At 42.1% G+C, this 23735-nt stretch overlaps 1 protein-coding gene across 27 annotated transcripts in view; it reads right to left on the reverse strand.

The window, feature by feature from the left end:
• Positions 1 to 11265: 11265 nt before the first annotated feature.
• nrxn3a (neurexin 3a) overlaps positions 11266 to 23735 on the reverse strand; it is a 271775-nt gene continuing 259305 nt past the window's right edge. For 10 of the 27 annotated variants that reach the window (XM_047821603.1, XM_047821595.1, XM_047821593.1 and 7 more), the window contains one exon: positions 11267 to 14504. In XM_047821603.1, coding sequence (XP_047677559.1) covers positions 13552 to 14504 — 953 coding nt within the window. In that variant the 3' untranslated portion in view covers positions 11267 to 13551. Of the gene's footprint in view, positions 14505 to 17553; positions 18203 to 23735 lie in introns of all 27 variants that reach the window. The other 17 variants (XR_007144532.1, XR_007144531.1, XR_007144530.1 and 14 more) reach the window with 8 other exon arrangements.

Raw genomic sequence — 23735 nt, forward strand, 5'->3', positions numbered from 1 at the left:
GTTTGTTTGTTTGTTTGTTTGTTTTTTGCTCATTAGACCAGGGTGAGATTTAAGCGAGCAGTCTGGAGGAGTTTGTCGCTCGGTGACGGATCGGCGGAGGGAAACCTTCTGGAAGGTTCTAGATGTAATATGTGATAGAAATAAATGGAAAATAAAATCAATGAGAGCAAAAATGACTACAATATAACGGGTAATCTAAAGGCTGGATGAAGGCATGTGTGTGTGTGTGTGTGTGTTTTCTTTTTTTTTTTTTCCATTAAAACCATGTCTGCAGGCATGCTCTTAGTGATGGGCCTGAACATGTGCAGCACCATCTGAAACCTCCTGGCTGAACTTTCCACCCCAGAGGCTGCCAAATAACCTAAAGAGCGAAGACGTTGGGGAAAACGCATCCCACAGAAACCCTGTGAAACACGAACCCCGGGTGTGGCCGAGCTCCGTTAATCCGAGCGGAACCGGCACGCCGGGGAACGACGAGCTTTAAGTTCACGGCGCTGGAACGTGCCGAGCAGCGACGCTGCCAACATCACGCATGAAGGTGGGAGGGCACTAGCTCAAAATAACATCAGCCGTCCAGAAAAGACTCTCACACTGTACATTTTAGAAACATAAACCCACAACGGATAGTTTTTCTGTATTTTTTCTGGAAACCCCCCCGGAGCGAAGAGGGGGGAAACCCGAGTCCAATTTATTTTGTTACATCGGGGACATAAAGATCCGTAATGGCCGTAGTCGGCCAAAACAGTCTCTATAAATTAAAACAAAATGTTGATGCAATGTTTAAATGGAGGACATTTTTTGTCCTAATGTATATAACACGCTATTTGATTTGGATGGCTGACATCTTCGCTGCTATCAACATCTCTTAATAAATCGACTCGGACTCTCCCGGGAGACGCCTTACATTATAATCACTTCGACTTCACTTCTTTTCTGTCCCCACAGAAGGAGAAGAAATGAAAAGCAGAAATAGAAAGCTTTCCAGTTTGTCTGTTCAGCAACTATTACTAGTTGGTGTAATTTGTCTGCGTATCCTTCGTGCTGTCGGCACCGAATGCCGACGGACGTGAGGAGAAAGAAACGATCTTTTTTTTTTACCCTTTAAACCTGCCACGATGACGCCGTACTCCGTCTCTGTACTTTGTACACCATCATCGCTCTACAGGAACACCCGAACACCTGCACTACATTCGATCAGCCAATCACGTGGCAGCATTACAACACACTAGATCAAACAGATCCAAGATGCAGAAGATCCGGGGCTTCCGGTTTTAACATACGATCGAAATGAAAAAACGATGTTTGCAAACCAAAAAAAACACCAAACAAGCAGCAGTTCAGCTATCGGGAGGGAAGGCCTCGTTTATGTGAGAGGTCAAAGGTCAGGCTGATTCAAGCCGAATGGTGTTCCTTTGTACAACCTTTGTTGAGCAGAAAAGCATCTCAGGATACACAACATGTCAAGCTGTGATACTTACAGGTTACATCTAAAACACACAAGCTTGTCATAGAAAACGTCACCCGATCAGAACTAGACTGATGACTAATACACACATCTTGATCAGGACCAAACCTGAATGAATTATTTCTCTTCCTGAACCTTACAGTGTGCATTAGAATTATTTTTGGACGTCCGTCATTATTTTCCTCTCTACACCTCGTGTAACGATCCGTCGCTCGCGTAGTCAGTGGCACGAGCTAATTTTGGCTCTGGATGAAAAGTGGAACATCAGTATTCAGGAAAACATCTCAGCTTCACGGAGCGCAGTGAATAGTCTGCTGGAGAAGTGCAGTCCGTGTTCCTGCAGTCAGAACCCGTTTCTCTCGAGCCTCAGAGAGACTCGGTACAGACTACTGATGCAACTTCCTGTTCATCCAGTCACTAAAATCTCTTTCTCTCACTGTATCTCAATGCTGTACAATAACACCTACCTGAACACTGGGACTATAAAGAAATAGATTTATTTAATTATTATTATTATTCAAACTGATTTATTTGTTAGATATTTTATATAATACTTACTTATTAAAGGTGGGGTCTCTGATTTTTGAGAAATGCTTCAGAAAACTGAGTCGGGCCGAATAATAAACAAAAATCAAAACTAACGTGTAGCCAATGAGCAGAAAGGGGCGGGGCTTGTCGATATGTGCGGAGAGAGTGTTCATTAGCAGAAAGCGGTTTTAACATAGACATGGAGGATAAAAACAAAGAAAGAAAGAGAAGAAAGACTTACGATAAGGACAAGAAGTAGGACGTGTTAATATAGGATCAGCTTTCCAGCGCTGGAGAGAACTGAAGGAGCAGGAAGTTGGCCACATATTCACAGGTTGGAGTTTCCCGAGTCAATAACTCCTGAGCTAAACGCTGTTACTACACAAATAACACCTCTTTTCTATCGTAGTAATGTAGAGAGGCAGCTACAACCGCGTTTTGTGTAGTAACAGCGTTTAGCTCAGGAGTTATCGACTCGGGAAACTCCGACCTGTGAATATGTGGCCGACTTTACTTAAGACGCCGAGGCGCTTTTTTCCTTCTCGATAGGTGAGTAACGTTGGTTTTGCTTTGTTACACAGAACTAATATATGCCTTTGTCCTTTACATCATTATGCTTGTGTGGCATTTTTGCTTGTTTGTTTATCTACAATCGTATTGTTCTTCCCTTCAGCTATGATAAAGACACGTTTCTTTCCGTTAGACGCCTGGGTTACGTATGTATGTGTGGGCGGAGCTATCGATACAGGGGTGGGACCCATTTGGGTTAGGGGCGTGTTTGTTTTGGTGATTTCAAATGTCAACATTGGCTTTCAAACAACGGAGACCGCACCTTTAAGATAAAAAACTCTGTGACTACACAGAATAAAAAAGAACAACAAAGACTTATCACGATGGGTTCATGTAGCACCTGCAGTGTTCTTTGGTTTGTCCTTTAAAAGAGGAATCTACAACGTTTTAACACTGAATACACCATACAGGTAAAAGCTAGAATAATCAACCCTTGAGGAACCATTTTTCTTTACAAGTCTCATTAAAGCTCTCAGGAAGTGCTGGAGATGACCACACAACAGTCTCCACACAACAGAAACTCATCAAGAAGACGTATAGAACAGTCCAGAGCGGCCATGATCCATTAGGAAGCCGTGATGGGACAGGTTTTTAGGAGAAAGTCATAAAGGCATTTGTCTCTTTAGAGAACCTTTAAAACTTAAGTAGAACCTGTTTAGGAAACAAGCCGAGGAACATCTGAGGAATCGATGACTTGCGGCAGTAATTTGTTTAATCTTCATTAAGAACTTTATCGTAATGAGAGCTCCTGTAGGTCTGGAGTCTGAAACACCGTCACATTCACGTGCTGGGGTCAGTTTAGAGTCACCAGCCCACCTACTGTACAGTACTGACATGTTTGTGGTCTCTCTGTAAGTAGGTAAGTAAGATAAAAACCATATCATACGATGTCCTGCTGCGTTTCTGGACTGAGGTCACTGGAATCGGTTCCATCATGTCCCAGACGACGAGAAAGTGCTTACTGAAGATGAGTAACTGATTTCTGAGCCTCTGGACTGAACTGTCAGCTGCGTCTGGCCTAAAGTCCCCTAAGGACAAATAACATTTCTTCATTTATTCCAAAGCAGGTCTGTCACTATCTGTCAGTCTCTACACCGTTTCCATTTACAGTAAACTGCCCCAGGGCACAGAGACATTCCTTAGATGTTCTAGAGTCATGTAATGCAATTATGAAGAAGAATAAGCATCATTGGGTTGAAAGGTGATGCTGGGATATGAGAAAAACAAACCTCACGTCACTGCTAAAGCATGGAATCATCTTTGGATATGACCTTTAATGACCTTTATCAGACTTTTATATTATCAGTTCCGACTTTAATAACCAGGAGAAACCCCATGCCCAGACATTCATTCATTCATTCATTCATTCATTCATTCCCTACCGCTTATCTGAACTTCTGGGGTCACGGGGAGCCTGTGCCTATCTCAGGCCTCATCGGGCAGCGAGGCAGGATACACCCTGGACGGAGTGCCAACCCATCACAGGGCACACACACTCTCGTTCACTCACACACAGAAACACACACACACTCCGGACAATTTTCCATAGATGCCAATCAACCTACCATGCATGTCTTTGGACCGGGGGAGGAAACCGGAGTACCCGGAGGAAACCGGGTATATCTGAAAACACTCGGGTGTGAACTTGTGTGTGTCGTGTCTTGCGGAGAAAAGAGGCGTGACTTACCTTCGTTGACGAGTCATTTAGGATCGAACCCGTTTCTTTTAAACCAAAAACGTCTTTCCGAGATAAAATCTCACACCTAAACCTGTACATGCCAAATGAAGATGTGAAGAAAACATTTGAGTGAAATTATACGTCAAAAAAGCCTGAACAAGCCAAAAGGTTACCGTCCACACGGCTATTCATTGGAATCCAAGTCCACATGGTACGTCGAGTCCACGTTTTCGGATGTACCCGATAAGACCCATTATTTGTAGCAGCCGTTCAGCTGAATCTGCAATCCTGCCCAGTATAATAGTTCTGACCCCAGTGTATGTTATCGGTTCATTTAAAAGGACCAGTAGGATTACTGGGGATGTTAATTAGATTCCCACAGCTTTACGTACCGGAATCTCAGTGTGTAGGTTGTTCTAAAAAACTTTGTCTATTTAATATGAACTCAGAGTGTGTTTAGTGTTATTTAGAACCCTAGATATTAAAATCCCAGAGTTTTAATATAAACCCGCAGTGTTAACTATACGTACTTAACATGCGCGTTATCTATCGTTAGCTACTGTATAAATACTCTACATCTTTGGGTTCTAATAAAGAAAAGGGATCCTTAAGAGAACCTTGAGGGCACGGTGGCTTAGTGGTCAGCACGTTCGCCTCACACCTCCAGGGTCGGGGGTTTGATTCCCGCCTCCACCTTGTGTGTGTGGAGTTTGCATGTTCTCCCCGTGCCTCGGGGGTTTCCTCTGGGTACTCCGGTTTCCTCCCCCGGTCCAAAGACATGCATGGTAGGTTGATTGGCATCTCTGGAAAATTGTCCGTAGTGTGTGTGTGTGTGTGAGTGAATGAGAGTGTGTGTGTGTGTGCCCTGTGATGGGTTGGCACTCCGTCCAGGGTGTATCCTGCCTCGATGCCCGATGACGCCTGAGATAGGCACAGGCTCCCCGTGACCCGAGAAGTTCGGATAAGCGGTAGGAAATGAATGAATGAATGAATGAATGAATGAATGTTACACTCAACAGTCCACTAACGCTGGATACCAGTGTCCATTAACCAGCATCCTATATCATCAATGGATTCTACAGTTCTAATAACATCTCTGTTATTGGTTCTATCGACATCGATACGTTTTTTTTAGTGCTCTGATGACCTGCTACTTGTTAAAGCTGGCCTGGGGGGGGGTGTCGTTTACCAGTGACGTAGTCGTGAATTCATTTCTGGAGTGAATTTTATACAGAATAATAAATATCAGTACCACATCATCTGATGTTCATGAAGCACAAGAGGAATAAAAGTATAAAACAGTATATTTCTGATCAGATCTCTCCATCTTTACTGCCTTATGTGACATTTTGGATATCACAGAGTACCCAGAGTGGAACGAGCAGCTAGCTAGCAGCTGTATAAAAGAAATGGAGGAGTAAAAAAAACCCTCCGTCCTGATTGGTTAGCAATCGGTGGTAGCCAATAAACAGTGATTAAGCATCTGATGTCTGGGATGGTTACTGTACAGTGTAAAGGAAAACCGTATAGACCAGCGGTCCCCAACCTTTATTTCGCCGCGGACCGGTCAATGTTTGATCATTTTACCGCGGCCCGCTGGGGGTGGGTGGTGGCACCCCAAGTGTGTTGCTTATGTCCAGTTTATTCTGTTGTTTTGTTTTGGTTGCCATCACTACAGAAATCCCCGCTTCACACAGATAGCATGTCGGAAATGGCGATAGGGATGTAAGTGCTGTGGTGACAATCTCAGGGTATTCCGCCATGACTTTAATCCAGAACACCGGCAGAGTTTCTAACTTTCTAACGACGTCTGTTTCGTGCTCGTTTTTGCTAATTTGTGGGTTAAATTTGAGCAAACACAATATACACGTACACCAAGCACTGTTAAACATGACAAAGTACCGGTGAACAGAGAGAAGAGCGATACACACCTTCTCTCTCCACCAAAGCTACAACACCACTGCCGCTCGCAGCCGCTCGGCTCCAGACGTCACCTAAACCCGGCCCGATATCATGATATTTTGCGCATGCGCGGTATCGGTGCGGCTTTAGGTGACGTCTCTCAGCTCCCGGTTAACCTCTCGTCCATGGAAAGTCACACAAACCCGAGAGAAACACACCACAGTAAATAAAATGGGAATAATTTAATGTTCCTTGGGCGTACCATTTGGTTCACGGACCGGGGGTTGGGGACCACTGTGTTAGAGGAAGGATGACTTTTTATTGTTTTGTTTTTTTACTTCGGTTCAGCTGAGAACGTGTGTTATTTTATCCACACGTGAAGTTTTGTACTGGTCATAAAAAACGTTATTAGACTTCTTATGAGTAAAGAGCTAATAAAAGCTAGGACTGACACCCCATCTGTCCCAAATACAGCATCACTGTAACTTTTATAAAAACAGTTCTAGCAAATCTGCCGTGACCCCGGAGTGTTAGGAGGACGGAGACGTGGGACTTGTTCCAGCAGTCAGTAGTTTCGACAGACGCCGAATGTGTCTGCCGGCCCACTTACATACCAGTGTTTATAAAAAAAAGCAGCTGAAGATTTTAAAGATCTATTTGTGAAGAGACACACACACACACACACACACACACACACACACACACACACACACACACACACACACACACACACCGATTCGATTGTCTTTTACAAAACAGTGTCCCCGGGGCCTGTAGCCAGGTCCCTCATGGATGGAAAAACACAAAAGCTCAGTAGTGCTGCTGTGACGTCCAGCGAAGAAAAGGGAGAACGTGTTTACAGAAATAATATCAGTGTCGTTCCACTTCCTCTGTGCAGCCGAGCGTTTGGGAGAAACACAGCATTGTGCTGAGACAAAGCTCAGTCATGCTGCTCCTCCTCCTCCTCCTACTCCAGGAGCATTCTCAGTGCTGCCCTCAATCTCACACACACACACACACACACACACACACACACACACACACACACACACACACACACACACACACACACACACACACACACACACACACACACAGACCCTAGATGGCACTGTGAGCTCAGAACTGGTTTCAGTATTCTTCCTCTTATGTAGACGGACATTTTTCTCCCTTATACGTTAAATACAAAAGAAAAAAAAAAACATACAAAATAAAGCTAACGTAATTAAAAAAAATACTGTACACACTTACACATAAAAAAAATTGAATAATAATAATAATAATAATAATAATGATCATAATAATAACAATAACAATAATAACAACAACAACAACAACAATAATAATAATAATAATAATAATAATAATAATAATAATAATAATAATAATGTGTAATAAAGTCCTAATCAGTAATTAAAATAATACAAAAACTTTGAAGGCAAATAATTAAAGTGGATTCAATTAAATTCTAACAAATCTAAGGTCTGACGCTTAATATTTATCACTTAATATATAGATTTCTGTAAATGTATTGAAAATTTACCATATAAAATTTTTTTTTCTCATAAAATAATAAGTCGTTCTGCTGCTTTCTCGAAGGTTACGTTTCTGACTGTCTTTATTATCAGAACATCACAGTGAATGCGCGAGAGCTGCGACAGCTGCGAGAGCTGCGAGAGCCGTGAGAGCTGCAGAAGTAAGAGGACGAATGAATGACTCTTATACAGAGTCTTTGGTGTGGAACACGTTACATCTTCAGGTTTCTCTGTAACACTGTTTATAGCTGCTAGAACACGTTCGTTTCATACACGTCGTTAAATGTAACAATAAATGGATAAATGTGGCATCGTTTAATAAATAAAAGACATCAGGACGTGTTGTTAGTTGCAGATCACCGCAAATGCACAAGAGGAAATTAGAAATAATACAAAAATGTCTCTGCTGCATCGTGGCCGAGGGTCGAGTTGTGCGTCCTGCACTCGGCTCTTGTGTAGAACAACACAGGGTCACAGTCGCGAGGCTTCCAGCTGAGACGAAGCGCGACAGCGGGTCTGACCTCGTGTCCTCACGCTCGCTACGTTTGTTCTACTGTCGTAATTACCGATGATTAGTTTTTAGATGTTCTTGCATTTATTTGTTGCTTGTGTTTTGTGTGTTTTCAGAGGATGGTGGTGAGGAACAGTCACAGCGGTGAATCCTGACTGGCGAGGCTTCAAGTTCCTGCGCTAATTTACACAAAACCTAAAGGTCAGCGTGCGTCCGAGAGCAACGTGACGACGAAGGAAATGAAAAACACCGAAACAACAAAGAATGCGACTTTTTATACGTTTAAAGTTAACAGCTATAAACAGTCGCTCTCTCTTTTTCCCAGGTGGACCTCGTAATATTTATCCATTTATAGTTACACTTAAAGGTGCGGTCTCCGATGTTTGAGAAATGCTTCAGAAAACCGAGTCGGGACGACAAGCTAAACAAAAAACAAAATTAAAGTGTAGCCAATGAGCAGAAAGGGGCGGGGCTTGTCGATATGGGCGGAGAGAGCGTTCGGTGCGCGTGTGTGACATTAGCAGAAAGCGGTTTTAACATCGACATGGAGGATAAAAACAAAGAAAGAAAGAGAAGAAAGACTTACGATAAGGACAAGAAGTAGGACGTGTTAATATAGGATCAGCTTTCCAGCGCTGGAGAGAACTGAAGGAGCAGGAAGTCGGCCACATATTCACAGGTTGGAGTTTCCCGAGTCAATAACTCCTGAGCTAAACGCTGTTACTACACAAATAACACCTCTTTTCTATCGTAGTAATGTAGAGAGGCAGCTACAACCGCGTTTTGTGTAGTAACAGCGTTTAGCTCAGGAGTTATCGACTCGGGAAACTCCGACCTGTGAATATGTGGCCGACTTTACTTAAGACGCCGAGGCGCTTTTTTCCTTCTCGATAGGTGAGTAACGTTGGTTTTGCTTTGTTACACAGAACTAATATATGCCTTTGTCCTTTACATCATTATGCTTGTGTGGCATTTTTGCTTGTTTGTTTATCTACAATCGTATTGTTCTTCCCTTCAGCTATGATAAAGACACGTTTCTTTCTGTTAGTCGCCTGGGTTACGTATGTATGTGTGGGCGGAGCTATCGATACAGGGGTGGGACCCGTTTGGGTTAGGGGCGTGTTTGTGTTGGTGATTTTATATGTCAACATTAGCTTTAAAAAATCTCGCCTTGTCAATGTTAAAACCGCTTTCTGCTAATGTCACACTGAACACTCTCTCCGCCCATATTGAGAAGACACGCCCCTTTCTGCTCATTGGCTACACATTTGTTTTGTTTTTTGTTTATTTTTTGGCCCGACTCAGTTTTCTGAAGCATTTCTCAAAAATCTGAGACCCCACATTTAAGGACACGGCGAGTAAAACCTGGACACGACGTCTTTCGGTCGGTGTAAACAGCCGAACGTCGTCTCCACATGAGCTCCAGCCAGGCCTTTAGTCTCCTCTTTAGAGAAGGTGCGCTGTAATGAATCCTCCTAATCACCTGAGCTCACCTGAACGTGCTGCAGGGATTATTGAATTTTAAGCCTTTGCTGATTTTTAATTAACTTTCTCCTCGGCTGCAGAACGGCCCGAGTTCGGTCGATACGGCTCAATAAGTCACTCATCCACGTAATAAGGTGCTCGTTTTCAAAATGTACATTTCACACTTTGCTTTTCCTGCAGAGGAGAGAGGCGTGTGTGTGTGTGTGTGTGTGTGTGTGTGTGTGTGTGTGTGGTCCGACTCCAGTGATGTGAACGTTGTGGAGGAATCTTCAGATGATCAGACGGGACTCTGAAATGTGCAGTGGAACAAATTAAAGATCGATGTTGTTCTTCAGTGACTTTTTTCATATCTGTGGTTTTGTGAAACCAACAACAACAACAACAACAACAACAACAAGAACAACAACAACAACAACAAAGAAATAAGAGATTGAGAAAAAGAAAGGATAGAAGTGACATCAAACCAATAAAGTAAATAAATAATGAATAAGGAGAAAAAAAATGCCAGGGCAGCAAGCGGCAGGACGGCGGGCGGCGGCCGAGCGAGCGAGCGAGCGAGCGAGCGAGCGAGCGAGCGAGCGAGCGAGCGAGCGAGCGAGCTAGCGAGCGAGGGGGGGGGGGCGGCGAGGGACGGCGGGCGGGCGGGCGGGCGGGCGGCGGGCGGCGGGCGGGCGGGCGGGCGAGGGACGGCGGGCGGGCGGGCTTGCGGCGGGCTGGGACGGCGGCGGGCGGGCGGGCGGGCGTGGCGGCGGGCGGGCGGGGGCGCGGGCGCGACGGAGGCGGGGCGGGACGGGCGGGCGGGTCGGGACGGCGGCGGCGGGGTCGGGCGGGCGGGTACGGCGGGCGGGCGGGCGGCGGGCGGGCGGGCGGGCGAGGGACGGCGGCGAGGGCGGTCGGCGGGCGGGACGGGCGGGCGGGCGAGGGGACGGCGGTCTAGGGCGGCGGGCGCGAGGGACGGGGGCGGGAGGGCGGGCGGACTCGGGCGGGCGGGCGGGGGAGTCGGCGGGCGGGCGGGCGGGCGGGGCGTGCGGGCGGGAGACGGCGGCTTTCTTTCTTTCTTTCTTTCTTTCTATTTACTTCTTTCTTTCTTTCTTTCTTTCTTTCTTTCTTTCTTTCTTTCTTTCTTTCTTTCTTTCTTTCTCTATTTACTTCTTTCTTTCTTTCTTTCTTTCTTTCTTTCTTTCTTTCTTTCTTTCTATTTACTTCTTTCTTTCTTTCTTTCTTTCTTTCTTTCTTTCTTTCTTTCTTTCTTTACTTCTTTCTTTACTTCTTTCTTTCTTTCTTTCTTTCTTTCTTTCTTTCTTTCTTTCTTTCTTTCTTTCTTTCTTTCTAAAATTAAAGCAAGTTAAGATGGAAAATCTTTGACTTTACTTTGACTTAATTCTGTAATTTGTAACAACTCTATCTATCTATCTATCTATCTATCTATCTATCTATCTATCTATCTATCTATCTATCTATCTATCTATCTATCTATCTATCTATCTATCTATCTATCTATCTATTTATTTATTTATTTAAATTTGAACAAAATCTTCTACATAATCGTGTCAAATTATTTTTGCTCACTGGGAAAAGTCCGGAATCTAATCATAAAAAAAACAAAAAAACAAACAAAAAAAAAACACTTAAAACAGTAAAATGTGAAAGTGACGTCATGCGATGTGACATAAGACGTGCGTTAACATTCAGAAAAGCTTTAACCAGAACGCACGATGACGTAAACACGTACACCGGCTTACGAACAGGTTATAACCCGAGAGTCCGTCAGAAACGACACCTTCATAGACACGTACACATTCACACCACGACACGTGGAGACCATCAGAAGAATCAGACGTCGTGTAAAAGCTGTGAGCTGCAGGTCTGCATCCATATGACGGCTTTTATTGTTACATATTTCCGTTGGATCTTTTTTATTATTTTTTTTTCCTTCAATAAATAAAAACAACTGATAACAAGGAAACCTCAGTACAGGTAAAGAAGTGTGTCTTTGTGTTTGACTGACAGCGTCGAGTAATCAAATATCCATGCGACTTAAGAAAGATTAGACCTCTAATCTAACAATAATCTCTGATTTCCGTTACAAAATACTTCGTGTGTGTATAAGTGTGTGTATAAGTGTGTGTATAAGTGTGTGTGTTTGTTTTCTCGTGACTTCAGAGTCTCTTCACGTTTAACGTCACTTCGCACACGGGATAAGATGATCACGATCCGATCTCTGTACAACAGCATTACTTAGAAAATAAATAAATAAATAAACAAATAAACAAATAAATAAATAAAAAATACAACTCAAGTTCAATATGTACATCGTCTAGCTATAAAGTACAAGCGCTGTCGTCATATCTAATAAAATATGTAAACAAACCCTTGGTTTTTTTTTTTTGTTTTTTTTTTTATTATTATTATTCTTCGACGTTTTGTCGTCTGACACAGTCGACAGCCGTGACAACAGATAGAATTCACACTTTTCACGTTAGGTTTATTTTTCCGTATAGACATCCGTAACAGCGTTATAGTAGGAGTGTCGGAGTGACACCGGACAGCTTGTTTATATAAAAAAAGAGAACAAGAGGAAGTGGACCGACATACATCATGATCGCAAAAAAGATTCGGCCGCGGAGGAAACGTGACGTCCTTGTGGATCGGTTCGGCGGCGTCACGTGACGTCACGTGACGTCATGTCACGTCACGTCATGTCATGTCATGTCATGTCATGTCAGGAGGAGAAAAAAACCCAAAAACAAACAACAAAAAAAAAACAAACAAAAAAAAACTAGATGTGTGTGTGTGTGTGTGTGTGTGTGTGTGTGTGTGTGTGTGTGTGTGTGTGTGTGTGTGTGTGTGTGTGTGTGTGATGGATGGAGTGGTCTGGCAGATCTGCTCAGCCTCAGCCGAACATCATACTGTACATCGTAGTGTAAAGATGGCATGCATTACAATCAGTCGCTTTACTGAGACAAAGATAAAACGCACCACTTCGCTCGAATCCACAAAATGATCCGTGTTTTTTTTTTTTTTAACGTTTCCTTCCTTTTTTTTTTGTTGTTGTTTTTTTTTTTACGGTTCTTCCACAGTCGGTTTGCGAAATCCGAATCGTTTGGTCGAGTTTGGAATACGAGGTGCCGGGAAAGCGTCACGTCGGCCGTCGTGGTTCGTCTGATCGTGTTTACTACATCGATTTTTTTCACTCGTCTTTTCTCTCTCTCTCTTTCTCTCTTTTTTTTTGTTTTTTTTGTTTTTTTTTTGAGAGCCAAAAAAATAAAATAAAATTGACACAACATATAATGTATAAACAATACAAATCTTTCATAGTTATTTATATAGAGATTTTTTTTTTTTTGGCAAGAGTCCTTCGTCGTCATTCACACAATATACATATATATATTTATACGTATTTATATATATCTTGTCCATCTGTTAGAACACGGCGCGTCGCTCGCATGCTTTTGCGAAAGCCACGATCCTTTTTGCTTTTCCTCCTCGCTCTGTCGCTCTGTCTCTCTCACAGGCAAAAGGTTTTTTTTTCTTTTACAGGATTTAAAAAAAAAAAAATGCCAAGGATCACATACCTTTTTTAAGAGTCTTTTTTTTTTTTTTTTTAAGGATAAGGATGTAGCTGTGAAGTTTTCTACACTGATAACGCCGTCGACCGGATCGAAGAATAAAGGTCACTAATGTCGCTATTTACCATCAAGGTTTGCTTACACGATAGTGTGCTTTATATTACAGTTGGTGTGAGAGCTCAGTGCCTCGGCACAGTGCCAGAATGAAAATCTCTCTCTCTCTCTCTTTCTCTCTCTCTCGTCTCTCTCTCTCCGTTAGCGCAGCTCCCGATACACCTCGTCGTCACCCGTTTCACCGTCTCACGTTTTCACACGTAATATTCCTTGTCCTTGTTTTTCTGTTTCTTGTTGCTGCCTTTGGAGCCGTGCTGCTTGTCCTTCATGACCGTGCCGTTGCTCTGCGCCGAGTTGGTTATGTAATTGCGGCTCTCGTCCACCTGGTACGACCCCTCGTCCCTGTTTCTGTACTTATACATGGCGTACAGGAGGATGAGGATGCACAAAGCGGCAGCAGCAACGATCCCGACGACCATTCCGGTGGTGCTGCTAGATTCCCGGACGACCTCGGAGGCCCCGGGAATGCGCCTGACGCCCGGCTCCGTGGGGATCGCTGTGGGTACATTACGGAACATGGGGGAGGTTATTAACGGGCTCTTCGGCTTTTTGCGGTTAACGTCATAGGATGTGGGCAATGGACGCAAGACTATGTCGGGTTGGGGTTTAAGCTCTCGGTTATTCATTTTGCCCGCAGGCCATTTGGGCGGCGCCACGGCGGCGGAGGTGGTGGTGGTGGTGGTGGTGGAGCGGCTCGGATTGGGGGGAAATGATGCGGTAGTAGTAGTCCTACCGTGCTCGGAGGCTTTGTTGGGTCTAAAGTCCTTGACTTCCCACTTAGGCGTGTGAGCTTTGTAGCCACCTTCAAAGGCCGACGTGGATAAGGTCTTATCTGTGACCAAGGAGAAGGTGGTGTAAACATCTTCATCATCAGTAGGGGGCAGGTTAGAGTCATACGATTCCCCAGAGCCATACCCAGAAACCAAGCCATCATCATCATCATCATCATCATCATCATCATCATCACCATCATCACAATCATCGCTGCCTTGGTCCGACAAGCAGGGCAGGCCCGCCTCAGTGGACATGGACAGGGACTCTTTGGTGGTCTCAATAATGGTGAGGGGGGGGCGGAGGGTTGGGGGGGGAGGGATGAAGGGTGCACGTGTAGCTACGGGAGGGAGTACTAGGGGATCTAATTCACCTCCTAGGATGGAGAAGAAATAACAGATTTATATCAGGAGGCGTCTCAAAGCATCTGGAAAACACCGACATTCAGGAAACTCAGACGAAGCAACTGAACGTAAAGCAAACAAACAAACAAACAAACAAACAAACAAACAAACAAACTGATAAAACAAAATCAACTCAGCTCTGAGAGGTCTGCAGGAGAGAGCCAGCTTCTGCGTTCATAACATTTTATAAGGCATCATTTGTTAGAATTCTTTCATGAAAAGGCATCACATTATTAATGTTTATAATGCATTTGTAAATGACTCCTAATACGCATCATGAACGCAAAAAGTCATTCGTTTGATGTGTGATGCATTTAGCGGTAAACGCCTGACTTAAGACAGGTCTTAAGGCTCAGATCCTCTGGTGTTATAGCGTGTTATGAAGACTACTACAGTGTTCTACAGTGTGTCGTGATGACGAGTCGTTAGGCATAATGAAGACAGCTACGGTGTAAAAGTCTAAGGCATTTTCATGAATAATTCTAATCGGTGTTTATAAGGCCTTATGAACGCAGGGACGTCTTAAAGCTCGTCCGGAACTCGGTGCCGAAATAGATTGAAATTTATTCTGATTATTTGTCCATCCGATGTCTTGCCACCGGGACAGAAGATCAGGAAGGACAAAAGATCTTCCTGGACACACAAAGCAGAGAGCAGTGTGTTTGAGGAAAGGTTCAGGAGATCCTGCAGGATTTGGATGTAATCTATCTGAGGGTTGCTCTGGCTCTCCGGCTGCTCCTCTGGGCCTCGTGCCTGGTTTTAAACAGCCTCGGAATGGCAGGGTCTGTCCCTCAACCACCAGCGCCAACGCCTGGACTGTCTCCAAGCTCACAGCTCGAACATCTGTCTAAACGCATTGTTCGGAAGAGCATCGCAGCGGATTCTCACAGTATCACCTATCCCATCAACTAATCCCATGATGCCAAGCACACGACTCGAAATGTGGCCTAATAGAGACTCTGGGTTGTTCATTGGAGAATCAGGGTTCAAGCCCCAGCACTGCCAAGCTGCCACTGTTGGGCCCTTGAGCAAGGCCCTTAACCCTCTCTGCTCCAGGGTCACTGTATCATATCTGTTAGCAGGTAGAACCTAGAAAGTTCTACGAGCACCACATAACGCTAAACATCATTCTTTTTGATTTTCATTCATTCGTTCGTTCATCTTCTACCGCTTTATCCGAACTTCTCGGGTCACGGGGAGCCTGTGCCTATCCCAGGCGTCATCGGGCATCGAGGCAGGATACACCCTGGACGGAGTGCCAACCCATCACAGGGCACACACACACTCTCATTCACTCACTCACACACACACACACACACACACACACACACACACACACACACACACACTACGAACAATTTTCCAGAGATACCAATCAACCTACCATGCATGTCTTTGGACCGGGGGAGGAAACCGGAGTACCCGGAGGAAACCCCCGAGGCACGGGGAGAACATGCAAACTCCACACACACAAGGCGGAGGTGGGAATCGAACCCACAACCCTGTAGGTGTGAGACGAACGTGACCCCCTTTTTTCAGAGTTTAAACCTTTCGTGAATCCTACAGGAAATAAACCGCTCTCCAATTTATTATTCATGACAAAAATCACGCCAATGTTTCTGTTATTCCCTCATCGTCACGTGAGAGTTTTCATTCTGGTCCGTTAGAGAATTCCCAGTTTCGGCGACTAATCACCTTGTTTTTGTTAATAAGTTAAAAGTAACTTCTTCCTGTTAAAAATCAAGCTCCGGTCTTTACACCTCTTGCGTGACATAGAAATGTTGATCTCTGGTGTTTTAGGTGAAGTTTTTTTTTTAAAACCACCTCGAAGTTAGGAAACGAAATCCGTGCGCACGCTAAATACTCGCCGGGATACGATCTCCGTGTTGGAGAAATCTTTCTGATTACAAAAATTAATCTGTTGCTAAACAACAAAAAAACAACAACAACGCAGTCCTTCGAGGAGCATACGGCGAGCCAGCTGGAAACCTAACGCACGCTTTAAATATCTCCAGATACAGGTCCGTTTCCTGTTTCCTTAATACCGTCACCAAGACTTAGCCGTCTGCTGTTAAGACTTTATCGGCGAATGGAAATCTGATCTGAGCGGAAAGCTGATTAACACAAAGAACTTTGGCGTAGGAACGAGCAGCTCTGTGGAGGTAATGGGGGATTAATTAGCTCCTCGGACGTATCATATCACCGCACGCGATTCGTTTCTTCTGCGTGTTTCATAATCGAAGCCGCGTGCAAACACGGTCACGTGGAAATCGGCCCGCGATGAAGGAACCGCTCGCATGCAGAAATACTGCCGAATAGAGCCTTAATCTGTTCGATGGCCATCTATCGACATCATCCTGACACCGTGTCTCCAATGATAACGACCCAGTACATAAACAATAGAAAATGTTTACAATTGTTGAAAAAACGGAGAGCGAATTGTTTTTTTTTCCCCCAGAGTATCATTAATATCATTATAGAAATTACACAACCTTCTACACACCGGTCCCTTTTCATACAAAGCCAGATTATTTCATTAATTTTCTGTCTGTCATTGTTAGAGCGGAAAGAGAATCCTGCCATTCCGGAGATAGATGAAAATAAATAAATAAATAAAATAAAATAATTAAAAAAAAAAAAAAGATAAAAAAACAAAACAAAACACATTTTTCTTAAATGCAGTTTCAGCATTAAAAACTTAAAAAAAAACTTAAAGGCAAATATCCAAATATTTATCCAGAAAATCTTATTTGAAAAAAGAACGAAAACAAAATAAAAGTCAATTGACTTAACTGCAGTTTTAGAATAATAAAAAGGCAAAATATAAATAAAGGGAAAAACAATTTTTAAAAAGCGACTATTTTAGCAAAAGTACTATTCACAGACAAGCACAATCTAAATAAATAATAACATTTTACTGCACAAATAAATAAATAAATGAATAAATAAATAATAATAAAAAAAATTTAAAAGCTTTCAAGATAAACATAAAACGAATAATTGAAGGAAAAATAAGCATACCAGATCTTTGTTAACTTACATCAACAAATTGCCCGCATGATTTTGGCATGAAGAAAAAATGCACAAAAGAAAGTTGTGTAAGAATGTCCTTGGACAATATCTTTTTTTTTCGCTCTTGTGAAAAGAAAATTTACTAGCCACTGTATTTCTTGATAAATATAATCTTCAGACATGAGTATACAGGGAGGCAACAACACATACATCCACACCACATAACATGAAAAATAAACTTCACCATTATTCTGTTTTGTTTTTTTTCTTTGTTAAAATACAAAATCTGTACATATTTGAGCCTTGGATTTGAGATATATATATATATATTTATTTATTTATTTATATATATAGCATTTTTAATAAATATCTACATTCTAGTAATTAAACTTTTTGCTTGGATTGATTTCGTAATCGTAAATTCTGAATGGATGGATGACTGTACATATTTTGCCATAGCTAAGGGGAAGAAAGGAGAAGGAGGAAGAGGAGGAAGAGGAAGGTGGGTGGGTGGGTGGGTGGGTGGTTGGGTGAGGAAGGTTTTGGACCTATGAACATACTACATAGGAGATGATAATGATGGGGGTGATTGTGTAAGTCAGTTGCCATGTCCATGTAAAGGCAGTACGAAGCGGTCGGGCGGCATTAGAGCTTTTGGCTGTAAGGAAGGGATGGGGATATACAAACAATGAGCATATACATGCCCATCTACGAAAAAAGAACAAAACTCTAACACTGACAATCTGACAAACCCTAAACTGCAACTTCTTCGCCATGCCGTTTTTAAAAAATTAACAAAAAAGACAAATAACAGATTCAAAGTCAATTGTTTATCAAGATCGCTGGCAGAATTTGAAGAAAAACAAACCACACTGAGATGTGGAACATTTTCACCGACGTTCGTATGTGCTGCCGTCTGGACGTAGATCAATCACTCATTTATATATATATATATATATATATATATATATATATATATATATATATATATATATATATATATATATATATACATATAAAATTTTGGTATTTGAATTTTTTAAATTTTCTTTTTTAATGAAATTTAAATTTTGATATTTTTTATTTACAATTTTTAAATTTTTAAATTTTTGTTTTATTTTATTTAGATGCACATAGAGTATTCGATGAAGTAGTTCCAAATCTGAAAGAAAAAAAAAAATCTAATTTTTATTTACATCTTTCGTATGTTTGAAACACCGCTATTTAAAAAAAACAAAAAAACAACACGTAATTTATTTTATGTGTAAAAAAATAAATCAGACAAAAGAAAAAAAAAAAAAGCAAAGCAATTTGAACTTTCACTTTCACACACTACAACCAGATGCACAAACTATTCAAAAACGGACACAGTCGAGAGCCGGACAGCCGACGCACGTGTTTAGTGCGCGGCCGACTGCCGACTCTGTCACGTGACCCGGAAGACAAAGTCTATCTGTCGTTGTTAGTCTTAAACACGTAAACAGGCGTGCAGTCTGGATGTACGTCAAAGAGAGAGGAAAATTGGGCTGAAAATGGGTTAATTTTGTACTGCAAGATGTCGTTGATGCATGCTTAAAGTAAGTTGCATTTAGGGAGAGTAGACAAACAACAGAGCAAGCGGCGTTCAGGTACGACATTAAACACGAAGAAAGAGAGAGAGAGAGAGAGAGAGAGAGAGAGAGAGAGAGATATTTATAGAGAGAGAGAGTCCGGTGGAGCCAAGGCCTGTAGGTGACAAAGCCACTCCAGCACTGATTACCTTTTAACTGCTGCTAAGATCCGAATGAGTCGGAGTCGATTGCTGTCACGTTTTGTTTTGTGTTAAGGCTTTGACACGTGAGCTGAGAAGGTGACTGTCATTCACACCTACAGACTTTGCTTCAAAACAAAACTGTACATTAGATATAATCAGAATTCCACAAGAGGCTACGAGGACTTCAAAAACTCACCGATCAGTAAAATTCATTCGTAAGAGATAAAGAAACGATCTTTTGGCTTCGAGCGACTCGAGAACCTTTCCGATGATTTCTGTCTGTTTTTGATCTGCTTACATTAAACATTCTGGAATAATTGGTGAAGATCGCTGGTCCTGAAGACCTAATGGTTAGAGAGTCTGACTCGTAATCAAAGGTTGTGGGTTCGAGTCTCGGGCCGGCCACGACTGAGGTGCCCTTGAGCAAGGCACCGAACCCCCCGCAGCATCATAAATGGCTTCCCAATGCTCCGGGTGTGTGTTCACGGTGTGTGTGTGTTCACTGCTGTGTGTGTGTGTGTGTGTGTGTGTGTGCACTTTGGATGGGTCAAATGCAGAGAACGAATTCTGAGTACGGGTCACCGTACTTAGCCGTACTTCACCGTACTTAAGGTAAAGCTGGACTCTGACACCGGAGACTCCTTCCATAAGAATAAAATGGACCAAAACCTATTTAAACAAGCGCATCCATCCAGCTGCTGTTATAGGAAACTAATCGACACCGAGCATTCGGACCAATCGCAAGCCAGGACCGTCTGATACCGTCGACATGCTTAACAATTCCTGTCTGTATTAAATGAAGCATGGTGGTGGAAGTATCGTTAAAGATCATAGTTCCTCTCGGCCTCTCGGTTATTTCTCTGACCGATCCCTTCTTCACACGTCCGTGTTAAAACCTACAGACTAAAGAATTCCGTCGTTACTGTGATTACTTACGGTAATCAACTACTATTTATTTACCGTCTGTGGATGTGTTCTATCGAGGTCATGTGACAAATGAACCGCAACACATTTAAAGGCGGGGTCTCCGATTTTTGAGAAATGCTTCAGAGTCGGGCCAAATAATAAACAAAAATCAAAACAAAAATCAAAACAAACGTCTAGCCAATGAGCAGAAAGGGGCGGGGCTTGTCGATATGGGCAGAGAGAGTGTTCATTAGCAGAAAGCGGTTTTAACATCGACATGGAGGATAAAAACAAAGAAAGAAAGAGAAGAAAGACTTACGATAAGGACAAGAAGTAGGACGTGTTAATATAGGATCAGCTTTCCAGCGCTGGAGAGAACTGAAGGAGCAGGAAGTTGGCCACATATTCACAGGTTGGAGTTTCCCGAGTCAATAACTCCTGAGCTAAACGCTGTTACTACACAAATAACACCTCTTTACTATCGTAGTAATGTAGAGAGGCAGCTACAACCGCGTTTTGTGTAGTAACAGCGTTTAGCTCAGGAGTTATCGACTCGGGAAACTCCGACCTGTGAATATGTGGCCGAATTTACTTAAGACGCCGAGGCGCTTTTTTCCTTCTCGATAGGTGAGTAACGTTGGTTTTGCTTTGTTACACAGAACTAATATATGCCTTTGTCCTTTACATCATTATGCTTGTGTGGCATTTTTGCTTGTTTGTTTATCTACAATCGTATTGTTCTTCCCTTCAGCTATGATAAAGACACGTTTCTTTCTGTTAGTCGCCCGGGTTACGTACGTATGTGTGGGCGGAGCTATCGATACAGGGGTGGGACCCGTTTGGGTTAGGGGCGTGTTTGTTTTGGTGATTTTATATGTCGACATTAGCTTTCAAAAATCGGAGACCGCACCTTTAACTAGTGACTTCTAAATGTAGCTGCTCAAATGGTTTCACGACGCTGGTGAAAAAAAAAACTTATATTTTTGTTGTAAAGATTTGTAAATAATTTTGTGCTTCACAGAATTTAGGATCCTGGGACAGAAGATTTTGTGTAGTTATTTGTTGCCCGACTTCAGCCAGTGTCGATGTGGTAAAAAAAACCTCTAAACGTAATTCTCGCAGTTTCCTGAAATGGTTTCTGGCCCCTTTGATCAGGCGTAAGTGCAGATTAATCTCGCTGTTAAATCTTATCTGTAGCTGGATACAGAGGGGTAAATTAAGCAGAACCTGCGCTGTTGATCAGCCACCTGCTGACACGTGATAAGAACAAGCGCTGCTGCACAGGATGGAGCCAAACAACACGCTCTCCTCCATCCCTCCGTCACCTCCCTCATTCCCTCTCATCCTGACTTTTATCTGCACTTCATGTGCTTTAAAGACGTTTAATTGCGTTTCTCGTGTGAAGGTCTTTACCTGAGCGATCAGCATGGGGCAAAAACACTCACTTCTAAACGTACTTCCAGTGGAACAACGTCGGGGTCTGAGTTTACCAAATCACGCCATCTGGTGTTCAGTGCAAGTAATGTTGAGGACTGATATAAGGGTCATCTATCTATCTATCTATCTATCTATCTATCTATCTATCTATCTATCTATCTATCTATCTGTCTGTCTGTCTGTCTGTCTGTCTGTCTGTCTTGTCTGTCTTGTCTGTCTGTCTGTCTGGAAATGAAAAACGATTTATTTATTTATATATTTATTTAAATTATTACATTTAATATTACATTATATATTAAGTTAATGAATTAAATTTTACTTAATTAATTACTCACTTTTACTTTTATTTACTTAATCATGGTAGATGGATCGTTTATCACGACATCGGAGTATGATTTATTTCTTTTTTCTTAAAGTAAAAATATAACAAGTATTTTATTTTTAAAAATATTTCATTCAAAATTTCAACAATCGTCGAAATTTTCATTTCACCCAATTTTCTTTAGTTATAAAATATATAAGTATAAGTAATACAACTACATGTACAGTATTCGGTATCATTTTCTTATTTGTTTTCTTTTTTTTTAATTGTAATTTTAATTGTAATCTTGTTTTTAATAATAAAAAAAAATGAATTAATTTTTGGTTCTGCTAATCCAGTGTTATCAGTCAAAATTAGAAAAACAAACACGCAAACAAATAAATAAGTAACTTTTGATAAAGTAACCATTATACTAATATTTAAAATAAAAAATTAAACTCAAAAAAATGTTTTTCTTTAATTATTGATGGATAAATAAATTAAAAAATAGAGAAAATACGAATTAAATAAAATGTCATCTTTTTAAACCAATGTTTACAATGTCAGTAAATTTCTCTCTTTCACATTTATTAACAGGTGGTGGGTTTCTATTGTCATGGGTAAGTATGTCACATTCTTCTTCTTCTTCTTCTTCTTCTTCTTCTTCTTCTTCTTCTTCTTCTTCTTATTATTGTTATTATTATTATTATTATTATTATTATTATTATTATTATTATTATTATTATTATTATTATTATCTCCTGCGACTCTCCGTTTGCTTCACAGAGATGTTATAAAGCAGATGTTATAAAGCAGGGTTTCTCTTGCTGCAGCAGCTTCATCATATCGTCACTTCTGTCCTTGTCCTTGGATTGAATTCTGCCTCGGTCGTGAGCGGCTTTGATCATGTGTTAGGAAATTTTTAAATAAGTCCAGCAGCACTGTGAGAGAGAGCCGAGTGAGTGAGAGAGAGGGAGAGAGAGAGAGAGAGAGAGAGAGAGAGAGAGAGAGAGAGAGAGAGAGAGAGAGAGAGAGAGAGAGAGAGAGAGGTTAGTGAGTGTGACAGAGTGAGAGTCGAGTAAGTGACTGAGAGAGAGAGAAAGAGAAAGAGAGAGAGATAGAGAGAAAGAAAGGTCAGTGAGTGAGAGAGAGAGTCAAGTGAGTGAGTGAGAAAGAAGAAAGGGAGATAGAGAGAAAGAGAGAGAGAGACAAGTGAGAGAGAGAGAGAGTCGAGTGAGTGAGTGAGTGAGTGAGAGAGAGAAAGAGAGACAAGAGAGAGAGAGAGAGAGAAAGAGAGAGAGAGACAGAGAAAGAGAGTAAGAGAGAGAGAGTAAGAAAGAAAGAGAGAGAGTAAGAAAGAAAGAGAGAGAGAGAGAGTAAGAAAGAGAGAGAGAGTGAGAGAGACAGAGAGAGAGAGAGAGAGAGTAAGAAAGAGAGAGAGAGAGAGAGAGATTGTTTGGTGGACAGATGACCTTGATGCAGGTTTGGACCTGTGTTTATTGTGATCAGAGAGTAAATTAGCAGAAGGCTAAAGTGGTCACAGCGCTCTGTATTAGCCGTTTCCCGGTGAAGCGCTCGTCCTGATAATGAACACTGTGGGGATTTGTTGCTAATTGTGACTTTGGTCTTTGTTCTGAGGGAACGTGTTCTCACTCCGGTGACAATAATAATACGACGTGAGCAGTGACGACTGCAGGTGGGATCAGGCAGGAAAGATCAGATAAAATAATTGATCCGAATCTCAGCAGGGAAATACGAACGGGTCACATCGCCGCCCTTTTCTCATTCGCTCCG

Source organism: Tachysurus fulvidraco, chromosome 12 (genome assembly GCF_022655615.1).
Source record: "Tachysurus fulvidraco isolate hzauxx_2018 chromosome 12, HZAU_PFXX_2.0, whole genome shotgun sequence".
In the NCBI taxonomy this organism is placed as follows: domain Eukaryota; kingdom Metazoa; phylum Chordata; class Actinopteri; order Siluriformes; family Bagridae; genus Tachysurus; species Tachysurus fulvidraco.